This window comes from Onychostoma macrolepis, chromosome 18 (assembly GCF_012432095.1).
Source record: "Onychostoma macrolepis isolate SWU-2019 chromosome 18, ASM1243209v1, whole genome shotgun sequence".
NCBI lineage: Eukaryota > Metazoa > Chordata > Actinopteri > Cypriniformes > Cyprinidae > Onychostoma > Onychostoma macrolepis.
Genome location: NC_081172.1, coordinates 32,591,775 through 32,607,288, shown reverse-complemented (window position 1 = coordinate 32,607,288; position 15,514 = coordinate 32,591,775). Strand labels below are relative to the sequence as shown.

The 15,514-nt window shown below is 37.3% G+C and overlaps 1 protein-coding gene across 2 annotated transcripts in view; it reads right to left on the bottom strand.

Annotated features, from left to right (window-relative positions):
- Positions 1–15,514, bottom strand: part of mob2b (MOB kinase activator 2b) — a 46,135-nt gene that overhangs the window by 20,044 nt on the left and 10,577 nt on the right. The window contains exon 1 of one of the 2 annotated variants that reach the window (XM_058751129.1): positions 2,789–2,940. The exons of the other annotated variant lie outside the window; for it this stretch is intronic. Coding sequence (XP_058607112.1) covers positions 2,789–2,871 — 83 coding nt within the window. The 5' untranslated portion in view covers positions 2,872–2,940. Of the gene's footprint in view, positions 1–2,788; positions 2,941–15,514 lie in introns of those variants that run through there. 2 annotated transcript variants of the gene reach the window in all.

Genomic DNA, 15,514 nt, shown 5'->3' with positions numbered 1-15,514 from the left:
TCATCCATATCCAGTCAAAATGTCATTTTAATTTATTTATTTTTTGTTATCCACAGAAATCGTATTACAAACTTGATGTGATACTCACTCTTAAAAATAAAGGTGCTTTAAAAAGGTTCTTCACAGCGATGCCATAGAAGAACCATTTTTGGTTCCACAAAGAACCATTCAGTCAAAGGTTCTTTAAAGAACCATCTCTTTCTTACCTTTTTATAATTATTTCGCCACAAAGAACCTTTTGTGAAACACAAAGGTTCTTCAGATGTTAAAGGTTCTTCATAGAACCATTTAGACAAAAAGGTTCTTCTATGGCATCGTGAAGCACATTTATTTAGTAAAGTTGTCATATGATGCGATTTCAAGTTTTCCTTTCTCTTTGGAGTGTTACAAGCTGTTTGTGCATAGATAAGATCCAGATAAGATCCAAGTCTCAAAACCAAAGAGATATGCTTTATAAAAGTTAAGACTCTGCCACGCCCCCCTAAAACGGCTCAAACAAACACGCCCCCATGTCTACGTCAAAGATTTGCAAAACACCACCCAAATGAATACGCAATAAAAGAGGGCGTGATTTTTATTCTCGCTGTAGTGTTGTTACTGCCACCAGCACCATGTGACGCTGTGTTTCGTTGTGAAAGCGGAACTACTTTGTTTGGGCTTCCAAAATAGGACACCACTAGAAATCAGTGTTTTTTTACAACACTGTTCCAGAACAGTTCAACCCAAATATTAGAGTGTGTGCAGTGCATTTTAACGGAGGACTATTTCCTGAACCTGGGAGTAGCCTACAATGCTGTTTCTATACAGTGGGGCAATTCCAACTTTGCAAGGAAAGTCTGGCGCTTCTGACTCACAGCCTGTAAGTATGTTTTCATATTTAAAGAATTTTCCATTGACTATTCAAACGCAAATTTTGAGCTGTGTAGAGTAGTGCTTGTTTGTCATTTCTCCGATCACAAATGCAGACATGGTAATGTTTTTTTTTTAAAAGACAGTATAAGTCATTATAATCAGTAATTATGTCCCCACTGGATGCAACAAATTCCTCGTTTATAATGGGTTTTATTGTTTTTGTGTCGTCGCGCCGGGACACGGCATCACAATGCGGTGAGGGGCGTAACATTTCCGTCTCACGCTTGAGGTATTCGACCAATCACAGCGCACTGGATAGCTGGCCAATCGATGAGCTTTGTAAAAATCTGCGCGTTCCTTTAAGAGTGTTGCTTATCACCCAGCCCTATTCTGAGCCAATATTTTTGTAAGAAAAATACTTATTTATTCCATTAATCATGGATAATTTTAGCCACGGCTCTCAAATAGTGATTATATTCAGCTCTGCTGCGTCATGATCGGTCACATGACTAGGGTAACAATACTCCAATGCCACGGTTCGGTTCACGGTTTTGGAGCCAAGGTGCTGAAGATGACCAGTAGAATGAAGCACTTTGATGGTGGGTTTTTAAATCAATGGGATTTAACTCATCAGATTTATCTCGTATAGAATACGCTTTGTTATTTATACAACACAACGTTTATATTACGACTTATAGGCTATCTACACAAAACACCCCGAAAGCATAAGTGAACGTGTCTGCGCGGCCCTGAATAAATGGAACTCCTTTTGTAGACGTGTTCTTCATGCAATAACGTGCAGAAACACGGCAACTAAACTCTAAAAATTCACAGCGTTTTATTATAATAGTGTTTTCATTATAATGTTATGTATATGACAGTCCCAGTGATAGCTATAAATATTATGCATTGTTGTTTGTACTGCTCGCGCTGCGAGCTAAAGAAATAATCACCGTAGTACTACAATGAAGCGCTTTACTGCAGCGTAACTCAACCAAATGCATCTTATACGAGACCGAGACAGGGTAGAGTGGGGGAAAACACCCCCCTTAAGGACAGTGTAATTTTTTTTCTGTGAAACAAAAGTTAAATGTGTTCAGAAAAGTTATCATAGTTTTAGTGACAATGGCATAAATTATAAACAAAGTATGAAACATGTCCAGAGTTTTCATGCTATTAGATTTTTAACAAAAAAATAAATTTGTACCTTAAATTTGTATTTTAAATTTGCAAAAATGCAACAAATATTTTGTCCTTTATAGAAGAATATTATTTACAGGAAAACCCTAACTCCTTTTTATGATTAGTTTAATTAAATTCTATTTATCTTCTTGTACCTGGCATTTGTCAGCGATTTCGCAAAACCTGTCGGCGAGTGAAAAAAAAAAAAAAAAAAAAATCGGGCTAAAATCGTGCAGCGTGAACTCGGCATAAGTTGAGTAAATAAACATGTAATTTGTTTGTAAACAACTCCCGGTCACACTTTATTTTAAGGTCCAATTCTCGCTATTAACAAACCATTAACTACGACTTTTGCCTCAATACACTCCTAATTTGCTGCTTATTAATAGTTAGTAAGGTAGTTGTTAAGTATTGGCTATGATTAGGGATGCAGAATAAGTTCATGTAGAATACGTGCTTCATAAGAACTAATAAACAGCCAATATGTCAATAACAGGCATGCTAATAAGCAACTAGTTAGCAGTGAGAATCAGTCCCTATACTTGTGTTACTCCCCAATTATACAAGCGGACTTGTGAAAATACTCCTCTAAGAAATGACGTTAGAAATACTCAAAATAGGTCAGGGTGGAGTCCATCTGAGCTGATCCCAGAAATACAACAGGCTTGTCAAGTTCTCCTTTGCAAGCAACGCAGTGTAGATCTCTATACATTGAATATGATAATGGTTTGATTGCCTCAGAAGAAGCGAGTACCTGTAGAAGAGCATCCACAGAAGACCGTGAGGGTTTTCGAGGCTCTCGGAATCAACCGGCGGATCTTCTTCTGCGTTCGCCATTTGAGAACCTCTCAGATCATTCCTCGCATGAACATGAACAACGGCTTTTCCTATTTATCTGCCCACCCAGCTATACGTGCGAGAGCCTCACAGCCATCGAGTGAAACGAGCTGAAGTTACGGCTGTGGTTTCTGGATAAGCTCCTCTCTTGTCTGCTGCTGCTGATAAGGAGGCCTAAACCATGAAGATTAACATGCACTTGACCGAGACGTGAAGTCGTCAACATATAACCATTAATGGACAGCAATATGCATCCTGGGAACAAAAGTCATATTGAGAATCTGCACTTTGAACTTCGGAACTAATGTTTGTCACATTGTTATATAGCCTAATGCTTACAGAGTGCAGTGGGAATATTCAGGGGTTAAAGTTTGTCTTTTGAGGGTTTGTACTTTCACTTCTTCCTGTTACTTAAGAAAAAGAATAGCAGGAATGTGCCGATGCATTGTTTGACCTCCGCCGAGCCATTTCCCGAGTCTCTCGCATGAAAACGAATGGCTTTCCTGTGTTTATGTGCTTCCTCAAATACTGTATTATTGTTAATGAAACGGTTTCTGTGTGCTGCCTGGGAAAAGAATGGCTCGCTGGAGGAGATGAAGCTGCTGCACCTGAGTCGGTTTCACTTTAATAAATCAGCTCAAACCTCATTCCAAGCTCAAGTTCACTTGGACTAAACTGGTTTCACTGAAATCGTCAGGCCAGTGTTTCCAAACTATTAAATGCTGCTGATCACAAACTGAGATTTCTGTGGATCACAGCATGAATGATATATCACCACATTGTTGTGCGTTTTAGGTTTTCATATTTGCATGATACGCAAAAAGCATTTTTTGGACACTTGTATCAAACAGACTCTAAAGCCGAACTAAAACTGATGCTTTCATGTAGTAAAAATAATTTACATGATACTACCTTTTTAAAGTTCATACAATACCTTTTAAAAGTTTGGTGTCGGTAGTTTAAAAAACATATTCATCAAGGATGCATTAAATTGATCAAATTGACAAAATATTTCTGTTTCAAATAAATGCTGTTCTTTTTCTATTCATCCGTCAATCCTGAAAAATAAAATGCAGTTTCCACCAAAAATATTGGACAACACGACATTGATAATAATCAGAAATGTTTCTTGAGCAGCAATCAAATGATTTCTGAAGGATCATGTGATACTGAAGACTGGAGTAATGATGCTGAAAATTCAGCTGTGCATCACAGAAATAAATTACAGTTTAACACATATTCACATAGAAAACAGCTACTTTGAATTGTAAAACTATTTCACAATATTATTGTATTTTTCTGTATTTTTAGTCAAATAAATGCAGCCTTGGAGAACATAGTAGTGAATGAACGAAAGAGTGGATCTGTGCTTTTCCTAACAGAACGTGACTCTTATCAGTACACCCCCCGTGTACAAGAACATCACGTTTCTCAAGTCACCAGCTCAGTCTCACATCTCTCCTTCTGTGTGGGTAACTGACACCGAAGCACTCGGACGTCACACTGAAGACTCAACACAAACCACATAAAGGAAGAATTACTGTCGATACGGCATGCGCCTCTTGAGCAGCGGCGGGTTAAAACCCTGTCAGAGAAAACACAAGTGCATAAAGAGAAAGTTTCCTGCAGAGATCCTTCACTGTCCATTGGCAGCCCATCAGAGCATCTCAAAAGGATGTTATGCAACCGTCTGATACTTGCAATGTCCATCAGCGCAGCGGCAAAACAATGGCCAAGCAGGAGCTACGCGTGGAAGGTCTCACGCCATGCAACCCTGACATACTTTACAGTTCGCTAATGCAAAACAACTGGGATTTCAGCATCTGCACTGCATTACAGCGCTTTTACCAAACCTTACCTGATCAGAGTAAGATCCCGACCTTCTGAACTTCATTTCACCAGAAAAGGTTTTCCAGAGCTTGCAGATAACAATGTTTTGATAAGATTAAACACATTAAAGAGTTTTTCTACTCTTTTAGATAATAAAATAAAACCACCAAAAAAAAAAAAAAAAAAATGGATAATGAATAAATGGTACAGAAAGTCAGCAAAGCAGTGGTTTCTGTTACGTCTGACAGTCTAATGTGTATTTATACTCACTCCAAAGAAACACAGCTGAGATAAACAATCCAATTAAGATTGTTAATCTCATTTATCCTTGTGAAAAAGTAGTGTGCTTAATTATATTCAATGTGCACTTGTAGTGTACTTCAAAAAAACGACTTGCAGATAATGCAATATTAATGAACTAAAAGGCCATTCAAGTGCACTTGAAGAGAATGGCTCCCTCTTAACACACTTAAGTAGACTTTAAAAAGTGCACTTTGTAATCATGTCAAATTAAAACATTGAAGAACATTTTAAGTCATAGTTTTAATAATCTTTTGTCATGCTTTCAAGAAGTACACTTATTTAGATTTATTGTTGACTAACATACTAAAGCACATGTAAAGTACTTAGTAGTGTGTTGTTAGATATTGCATTTAATTTAATATTTGAACAATTTCAACTATTACTAATGTGTAAATATATTTAAATACATGACAGAAGTTTCAATAGAAATGACATTTAGAAAAGTATATTTTAGTTGATCATAAATGCTTGTCAGTACATTCAGCAGCAACTTTAACCATATTTCAAAGACAATGTGGGTCAAAAAAGGACAAGTTCAACTATAACAGTTCACACTTAAGCACTATATTCTTTTAAAGAATATTACCTCCGTAATAAAGTACTCTTTCTAAAAGTTAGCTGAAGTGTACTTGCGCACAGTGAGGCAAACCTTCACCGCTCAGACTCTGCGGATATCTTTATGAAAAGCTAAACATTGCTCAAATGTCATGGATTGGTGCTTCTGCTTTCTGAGCCACAATCCATTTCCCTTTCATTAGCATTTCATTAGCCACTAATTGTGAGCAAGGCCGACTGATCCGAGACAGAAATAGACGAGGCCGTCTCTTAACCCTTCACTGCCCTTGCGTGCGTGACGAAAATAACCGTTTCAGCGCTTTCTAAAGCCTAAGTCTTCCTAAAAGGCAATGCTGGTGCTTGAATTGGAGACACTACAGTAGTGCGTTCATGAGGTTTGTTTTGGAGGTGTGGACTCCGAGCAGCTCCACCCAGACCAGCCTGCGCTATAAAACCAAACACTGCAAATTTTAGCATCAGTTCATCCCGAACGGGAATGTGAGGACGTGCTAGACTCGACTCGCTCTCGGGAGAGTCCTGATTGGTTACGGAGCAAGAAATGCTAGAAGACGATCTCGGGCACAATGTGACTAAATCAAAGATAAATCAAATCTGCAGCACATCTATCTCATTCTCAGTTTACCATGACACAGATTCCAAAAATAGAGCCATGCTAATGAATCCCACCCTGGAAAACAACAGAGGATTTGGGTAGCACACACACACACGCACACGCAGGCACACACGCAGGCGCACACACGCACACGCAGAAGGCAGAAATGTGCAAAGTAATCGCTGATTGAAACAGTTTAAAATAAACAAACCCAGAATGCTATTAATATTCATTATTATATTGCAGAGAAATAAGGCATTTAGGAAGCTTTCAGATGATGATGATGATAATAATAATAATAATAATACTTATTATTAGGCAAGGAATTATTAGACAGACATTAGCACTATTTTCACAAGCATAATCTCATATAATCAGACATTTAGGATGCTTAGAGGAATAATTCTGAAAAAAAAAATAATAATAATGATGATGATGATGATGATGATGATGATGATAATAAATAAATAAATAAATAAATATTGTTTTTAATATTTATTATATACCAGTACTGGGAAGAAGGAGTCCACCACTTTAGCATTATTTTTTTGAGCATATAATCAGGCATTAAGTAGTCTTAAAATAATGGTTCACAAATAAATAAATAAATTAAATAAATAAACATTCAATTTAATAACAAATAATAAATGTATAATATTTAATATAATTTATATATTATTGTTATTATTATTATAATCATCATGATGTTTTTTATTAATAAGAATAAACAGATATTTAGTAAACATGAATGGTTCATAAAAATATGACAATTATAATTAATAATAATTTTGTGCATTTATATTGATACTAATATTTATTATAATGTTGAGAATTAGGAGACGGAAACTTCAACAGTATTTTCAGGAGCATAATCTCATAATCAGGCATTTAGAAAACGAAGAAGAATCAAGACAGAAAGACAGAAAGAAAGACTTGCATTATTTGATGTTACTGGCATCCACTCTTCATCATATCTGATTATCGGTGAATATGGACAAAAATTATATTCTGAAACATTGCAGCTTCCAGAGTGTGTTTAGTGCATGATCAATATGAACACTGACGGCAGAAACAAAAATGCATCTGAAAATCTAAGCAGAAAAGATGCTCTGCATTGGTGTTATCGAGGGCTGACTGGTCACACTGGCCACAGATACAACGCTCTGACCCTCTTTGATGACATCATGAGAGGTCAGCGGCTCCACGGTGAACTTCTGCTTCATCTGATCCCTCCGCATTATGAATCTCAGAGATGATAGGATCTGAATCTGTACGTGCTGCATTTCATCTGAAGATGAAGAGAGCGGACGCAGCCTCAGATGACCCTGACTGAAATATTAATGAAGCCTTTACTTCATCTCGGCAGAGCGTTAATGCATCGTATTAAACGTTGCTCTCATTGCACCGCACGGTCCTCCCTGTTTCACCCACTTACTGTCTCCACAAACCCTAGATTGTGTCCGAACCCGCAGCGGAAGAGCTAAAGGCCTTTCATCAACACTTTGCTTTCTTGAAAATACACTTAAAGGCAACTGAACTTCAATTGACATGTTTTATTAATCTACATTAAAATATGCACTCGTTATGGACAGAAGTAACCAATTAGTCAAACTAGTGCATATTTTCTTAACATTTATGCTCATATACCGCACACAGCAATACCAAAGCGTTGTCTGGAAGCTTGTGGCTCGAGAGCAAAGCATTAGTGTTTCAGCTCCATCTGCTGGATCAGCGCCGTCTCACAGCAGATTCAACACAAGCTGGACATTTCTCAGCCTTTACCACTTCTGCATTATACAACCCACCATCCCATAATGCAACGCACACAACCTGACCTTCTCTTTCAAATGTGATAAATTAACCCAGATCTTTCGTCTTCCATTAACTAATCAAACTTTTTTTTTTTTTTTTTTTTAAGACAAAATTGGACTAAAAAGGAACATTTTTGTTCCAGAAATGAGAACTAGATGGTACTCATTTAAATAAAAAAGCAGCATTCATATATATTTTTTTAATTAGTTACTTAATATGTAATACAATTTAATAACATTAAAAATGTTATGATGATTATTATTATTATTAAATACAATTTAATATATAATATAAATGAGCAAATATTAATAATATATAGTAATTAATTATATTGACACGTTACATTCAAAACATGTTTATAGATGCAATTTAATTTTTTTTATTTACTGAATTAAACAATTTTTTAAAAACAGTTATTTATAATGTCATTAATTAATATATTGTAGTAATTAATATATAAAACATGTTTATAAATGTAATTTTTGTTTACATTTCCTTAATGAAAGCTAGAATACAGCTCTTACTAAATTAAATGTATTTTTAATTGTTAATTATTAATAATATAATAAATACAGAGCAACTAAAATCCATTTACACAAACAAACACACATATATATGTGTGTGTGTGTGTGTCTGTGTGTGTGTGTGTGCGCGCATGTATATAGTATTCCCAGTGCAATATGCAGTACGCTAGCATTTAAATCCAAACATGACCAGTGTCTCAAAGTCTGCTTGTGAAGCTGCCGGTCTGATCCTGGCACTTGGGTCGGATTTCACTTTGACTGACATTTCAATACAAGAAAATCCAAATGCAATGCCAGCCGTGAGTGATTCACTGCAGTGTATCCGAGAGAGCCAGGATCTGGATGTGAACGATATAGTTAGCCTAATCAGTGGCATTTATGCTCTCGGTACCGCACAGCTGAAGGTCATTCGTTGAAAGCAAAGCAGCAATCTGGGAACGTGCAGCAGCCTGAAAGGCCTTTGAAGCTGTACAAACTGAGCCAGTTGTGAAAAGTGTGTTGTGAAAGAGCGAAGGCTAATGACCTCCCATGCCCCACTGCCAGCCAATCAGCCCAGCCTCACTGTTCCTCTCCGGCAGGTGGCTGAGAGAAGCACAAGAGACCGTGTGGATATAAGCCTCAACAGCAAAACAAGCTGAGCCTGAACACGGCGTCTCTGCATGCCCGGGCAGGGCAGGCTGTGTTCGTGAGGCCAAACCAAACGCTATTACACTGCTTTAACACACCCACTTGTGTTCAGTGTCTTACACCAAAAGTATATTACTACACATTACAGATATGATGTTCACGTGGGCTGAAATGACATCTCAAAGCATTTTAATCCGTTTTTCTTGAAAGAAAATTTCTCATAGTCACCCGAATAGTTAAACGCCTCATCTATAACTAAACAGTACAATGTTTCCACAATGAACCAATGCACTGGGAATCTTGAAACGCTGGCAGTGATCCGAATACATACAGAATTGTTGAAAGTGTTGTTAACATTACATGTAGTTTGGAACAAATACAGAGGTTTTTAATAATGCTCCACTTGTTTACGGTGAAATTTACAGATTCAACTACTGGTTTAAAGATTGAAAAAAGGGGGGACACAAGAGTAGCACAAAAGCTTGATAAAAATCACAGACAGCAACAGTTACTAAGGTATGATTGGATAATTGGTAGGTAGGACTTAGAGAAGGGTCAATCAGTTTAGTACTTGCTAAGGAATTAAGCAACCACCTAAAACCCAGTAAACCAAGTAAAAACACACGAATGCATGAATAAATAAATGCATTTATGCTTAAATAGATAAATGCATTAATGCACTTATAAACACATGCATTAATGCATAAATAAACAATTAAACTATTTTTGAAAAAAATAAATACATTAATGCATTTCTTTGTAAATGTAATGCATTTATGCATAAATAAATGCATTTGTGCTTAAATAGATAAGCTAATAAATGCATTAATGCACTTATAAAGAAGTGCATTAATGCATAAACAAACAGACAGAATTAAACTAGTTTTGAATAAATACATACATAAATGCATTAATAATGCATAAACAAATAAATTAATTACATTTATAAAGAAATGCATTATTGCATAAACAAATAAAAATAATCAATTAACTAATATTAGGTTAACATCCCATTTGTAGCCAATCTTTAAATGAATCAGGCTGTTTTTGCTATACTGTACCTTTAAGACTATAAGCGCATGAGCTCTGTTATAATTAGCCTAGCTCACCTCCATCTACTGGTGCAGTTCACAGTTCAGGCCAAATTACTGGTATACAAAGCAGGCGGTCATACGGTAATGTCCTCATGTTGTGATGTCACATGAATACAGCATGCATATTCTATATTCAACGATATGCGAAATCACTAGAAGCAATGCAGTGAGAAATGATGGCGAGGTGGCTGTATTCGGTGAGGACGGATCTGTGCTCTAATCCTTCGGGAAGAGGGTTGGGATGAGAGCTGGAGACTGAAGAGAGGAGCTCCATCTCTACACGACCACCATCAGCAGCGCTGGATTACACCGGCATTAGCTGAAGTGCATTCCACAGCTGGCTAACGCTTACATAACGCTCAGATGATGCAGCGCTCCCTCCGGGGGGCCTCGGCAACATGTAACATGCACAGAGACATGAAGAGCACACATGTGCAATGAACCAATCCTAAGCCAAGTACAGCATGCCTAATACTATTGAGTGCCAGTCCCACAGACTTGCAGATGGTGACTAAGGACAAGGCACTGAAAATCAAGAAACAAGAAATAGCAAAGACAGCCATTATGCAACGCTGCTGAGAAAGCAAAAACTAACCAGACTCGCATAGATGAAAGGGCCCAGATACTATGGCTGCTATGCATAAGGATACGAACTAATCAAACTGGTTTTGGCAAGCAAATATTTATTGACTACCATGCTTACTTGAAATCCAATTTGAAATTGAATTTTCAAACGATCCATCAAACATCATTTTAATTCTTTCCACTGACTGCCAAACCAATGGGCTCCAATGTTGTTTGGTTCTTGATCTTCAAAGCATCGGATTGTGTGTCGACACAAGACAGAACGTGGAACAACATGAGGTTGAATAAATAATAATCATTTTCACTTCTGGGTGACTTTTGTTCATCTTTGAAAGACAAATGAAGGTATTTTGAATGAGATTTCTGTCCATTCCACCAAAATGTGATGCTTCAAAAAGTTCAAAAAATAAATCCATGAGTTGAGCCATTTAATCCAACTGTTCTAAAGACACATGATTGCTGGATATGATGAACAGATTTAATTCAGGCTTTCATTCACATATAAACAATCAACGCACATAGAGCACATCAAACACTGATAAACAGAAGCTCAAACCTCATTGGTCCAAATGCATCAATTTGAGCATCTGTTTACCAAATTTACTTTTTACAACAGTAAAAACATCCTCTTATGAGTTTGGAACGTCATGAGGGTTAGTAATTGGTTGATTTTCACTTTTGGATGAACTAAATTATTAGATAAATGTAATTGCTTTTGGAAACTTAAGCTATAGTCGCACATTAGTAATATTTTAAAGATGCCTTAAACGCCGAAAGAGTCTCTTGCTCATTCACTCATCTTCTTTCCAACATCACTGCTTGCTTTGTAATGCATTAATGTTCATATTCAGTATTTTTATCCATTCATCTGCACTAACAATATCAGATCAGAACAAAATCTGAACTGAACGGGATAATGACACTACCTTTGCAACATCGAATCGACGCTGAACTAAACGTAGCTGAATAATGACAATATTGTCTTCTGTAGAACTGAGATTTAATTCGTTTCATAATTGACAAATTCTACAACAGTAATACTGTGATTTTCCTGTTTGTTAATGTGAAGCTGCTTTGAAATAATCTGTATTATATAAAAGTACTATACAATTAAATGCGACTTGCCTTGAAGTTTGCATCCAAAGCCAAGCCAGAAACTTTTAATGAGAAAAGAATAATTTCATGTTTACACCACCAGATTTATTAACATCAGCAATTCATGCTTAAATGGACAATAAGGGAAGTATGGAAAAATATACTATGGAAGTCAACGGCTATCAGCAACGGTTTGGTTTCCAACATTCTTTGTGCTCAACAGAATAAAGAAACTCGTACAGGTTTTGTACAACTTGAGGGATTTTTCGTTTTTTTGGTGCACTACCCCTTTAACTTAAAATGAATGAGGCATGATAAACAGCTCAACCAATAACCGATCAGCTTTCCGTGCCTAACAAAAGTTCAGTACACGCATTTGAATATTTAATCAGGACCAAAACCTCATGCAAAAGAGATCACAACCACAAAGAAAGAAGCACTAGGAAAAAATGCATGGTCTTACTCTGAGAAACGGCTGATCCCTGAACAGCTCAGAAGTGATTTTACAGGAGATTATTTTGTCCGATCTTATCCGTTCAAGACTGTGAGAAGGCTACTACAGGTCAACCACATGCACAACCTTCCCTGCTCTTTACACACAGCAGCTTAATCTTACCGCAGACGGTCTCGGACAGCACGAGCACGATTGGTAGAGAACAGGTTGCTGTACAACATTAAATCTTGACCTCCAAGGTCATTTAGTAAGAATTACATAGAATAGGCCAGGATTTATCTGGACACGTACATGCAAACTCTTGTCATTTAGTTGACACTTATCCAGAGGAACTTAGATGCCAATTACAGGAACAAATCCCTCTTTGTAAGTTTAATGACCTTTTAGTTTCCAGACCCAAACTTTGCACGATACGTTGCAGAACCAACCCATACATGCCTCTTCCTACATTGCTGCAGAACTCAAAAAACACTGCAGTTTCCAGTTGAAATGAACACTAAAACTCAACCACTTTTATTCATTTTCACACAAATTGTGATTTGCAGGGCCAGAGCTTCGATTAAGAAAGCTGAATTTTCACACAGTATTGTCTTACTACTTCAAAACAATTCCAACATGCTGTGAGATTTGAAAACTGCTACTTTTGAATCTTAGCGTCACATATCCAGCTTCATATGCATGGTTTTACTGACACTGTACGTTTGCTCTGTCGCTCACCCGATATGGCGTTGCACTTGTGCGGTGAAGCGCTCCGATACGAATCCTGTGAAATCACAGTTCAACAAAACTGCTCAAACCAGCATATAAGGAAGTTAAAATAGCAGGGTTGCATCAGCAGATGTGTTTTTGCATCACTTTTGCATTCAATAACATTGTTGTGTCTGGTGTAGGGGATGTTATTTTCCAACATAAGAGCTAGGGCTGTCAAAATGGCTGAAAAACTCAATTCGAATTTTGCACTTGCATAAGTGCATAATTTCAGTAAGGGTGAAAAACAAAGCTTTTGGCTTCTCTCCTGAGGCCACAGAGCAAAATATTACTAATGACCGTTTATTCAAAGCAATAAAATAGCATGACTATCTGTGAAAAAAAGTGCATATTTTTTAAAATAATGTTTATAAGCAAATTATAATTAAAACCCTCCTGCGTCCCAATGTGCATACTATCCACCCTATCTTCCCTAAATAGTATTGGAAAATTACTAATATCACATAGAATTTAGGATAGACAGTATGCACATTGGGACCTTTTTGTGCGAGACGTGAGTGAAATGGTATGAAATATGAAACACATCGTCATCGCATCTCTTGAGCCACTGATAAGACTGCCTCCTTAACACACACCTAAAATTTGAATGCAAATGTGGATTTTTAATTTTAAATAAAATTTTTGACAGCCCTAATAAGAGCATTAACCTTTCAGCGACACTCACCGGACATTTCAATTCTGAACTGCTGCAATACGTACCTGAAGCAACGTAATAAAAACGTGCCACAGTCACATATTGAACGTGCGTTTTAGCGCCACTCACTAGACATTTCACTTTGAAATTGCCGCAAAACGTGCAGTAAGTTACGTAATAACGTGTTGCAGAAATGTTGCCACAAGCACGTATTTCCAATGAGCCTGGATTGTGCAGACAGAAGAGGAAGCACTTCAAATCCTGCAGTCATGTAGATTCACACACACGCACCGTTGATCTGTGAGGTATATAGGGGAAGCCTGCTGGACGCCTGATATCACACTACATTAATCCAACTAAAGCCCATTCCTGCTCCATACAAGGAAAAGACAAGCTTCAATCGGAATCCCTCTCTCTCTCTCACACGCTTCATTTGCATTTTCCTCACTGCATTTAAGTATGCAAACCCTAAAAAGGTGATGTAAGCTATTCCAGTCCTTTTGCAAACTTCAACCACACATGCCTTTTCCAAAACCCTGCTGTCCTCCAAAAACGAGTCAGCAAACCCAATTGTGCAGAGTTTGTTTCTCCCATTGGCTAAAATACTTATTTCAGTGATAGCAGTCAGGCTGTTGGGACATTATATGCACATTCTTTTCAGACTGGAAGAAATGCACCAAGGTCACGCTGAAGGACACGCAAGGACGAGAACAGCCAAAGAAGCAAATGGAGGAAGATGAAAAGATGCAAGGAAGAAAGCGACACCCTTGCACACGCAGCAACGGAGGATGCAATGTAGGTCATCAGAAACAGTAGGAACTGAAAAACACGTGAGAGGAAGAGAGCGGCAAGAAAAATGCAAAGACAAACGCTTCCACATCAACCCTTTTGCTCGCCACAGTTCAGCTTGTTTGGTTGGTATGAAAGCGGTTTGAAAGTTTTCTTGCATAGACAGGCTGGTAAACTGGACAAAATCATGAATAAAACAGTGAAGCTGGCATTTTCTAATCCTGATTTGTTTACGAAGAGACATCGGTGAACGGCTGCTGCTCCTCACACTGATGACAATCATACCACAGTTTGGAGCCAAGCATTAAATGGATAAAGAAAGAAACTAAAGCCCCGTATACGTACAAATTTTGTATCGTATCAAATGTTGGGTTTATGTGCATGCTCCAACTCTTCTCCATTTTTAGTGTATCTCTGTGTATAGATATGCAAAGGTAGATTCCCCATTCAACCGCTCTAAGCACGCAGTCTAAATAATAGGGCATCTACCTATACATATCTATGGTTGTGCCTGCATGAATGGTCATGTGACATGCGTTTTCGGTTTTGTGTAGCGTGGACAGATGTGCTGCGTCCCAATTCGCATACTATCCTTCCTAAAAAGTATTCGAAAATAGAATTAGTATGTTTCTGAAACGCAGTGAAAACGCCAGTGTAGGCGAGGATCCTTTTCATTTTAAAACACTGCTTTAAAACAAAAGCGCACTAGTGTAAACAGTTTTCTGTTCTTGTTTGTAGGGCTGCAAAATTTAGCAAAAAATTGTGATTACATCAATATGGCTAAAAATACTATTTATTTATTTTTCTGTGTATTTATAACACCATGCAAGCAGCACGGTGGAAACATGAATAAATAATGGAAGTCATACAATTAACAAGAAGCTATATAAGACATTTAATGTTAAATAAAAACGATTATTATTATTATTTCTACTACTACAACAAAATAAAATGACTAAA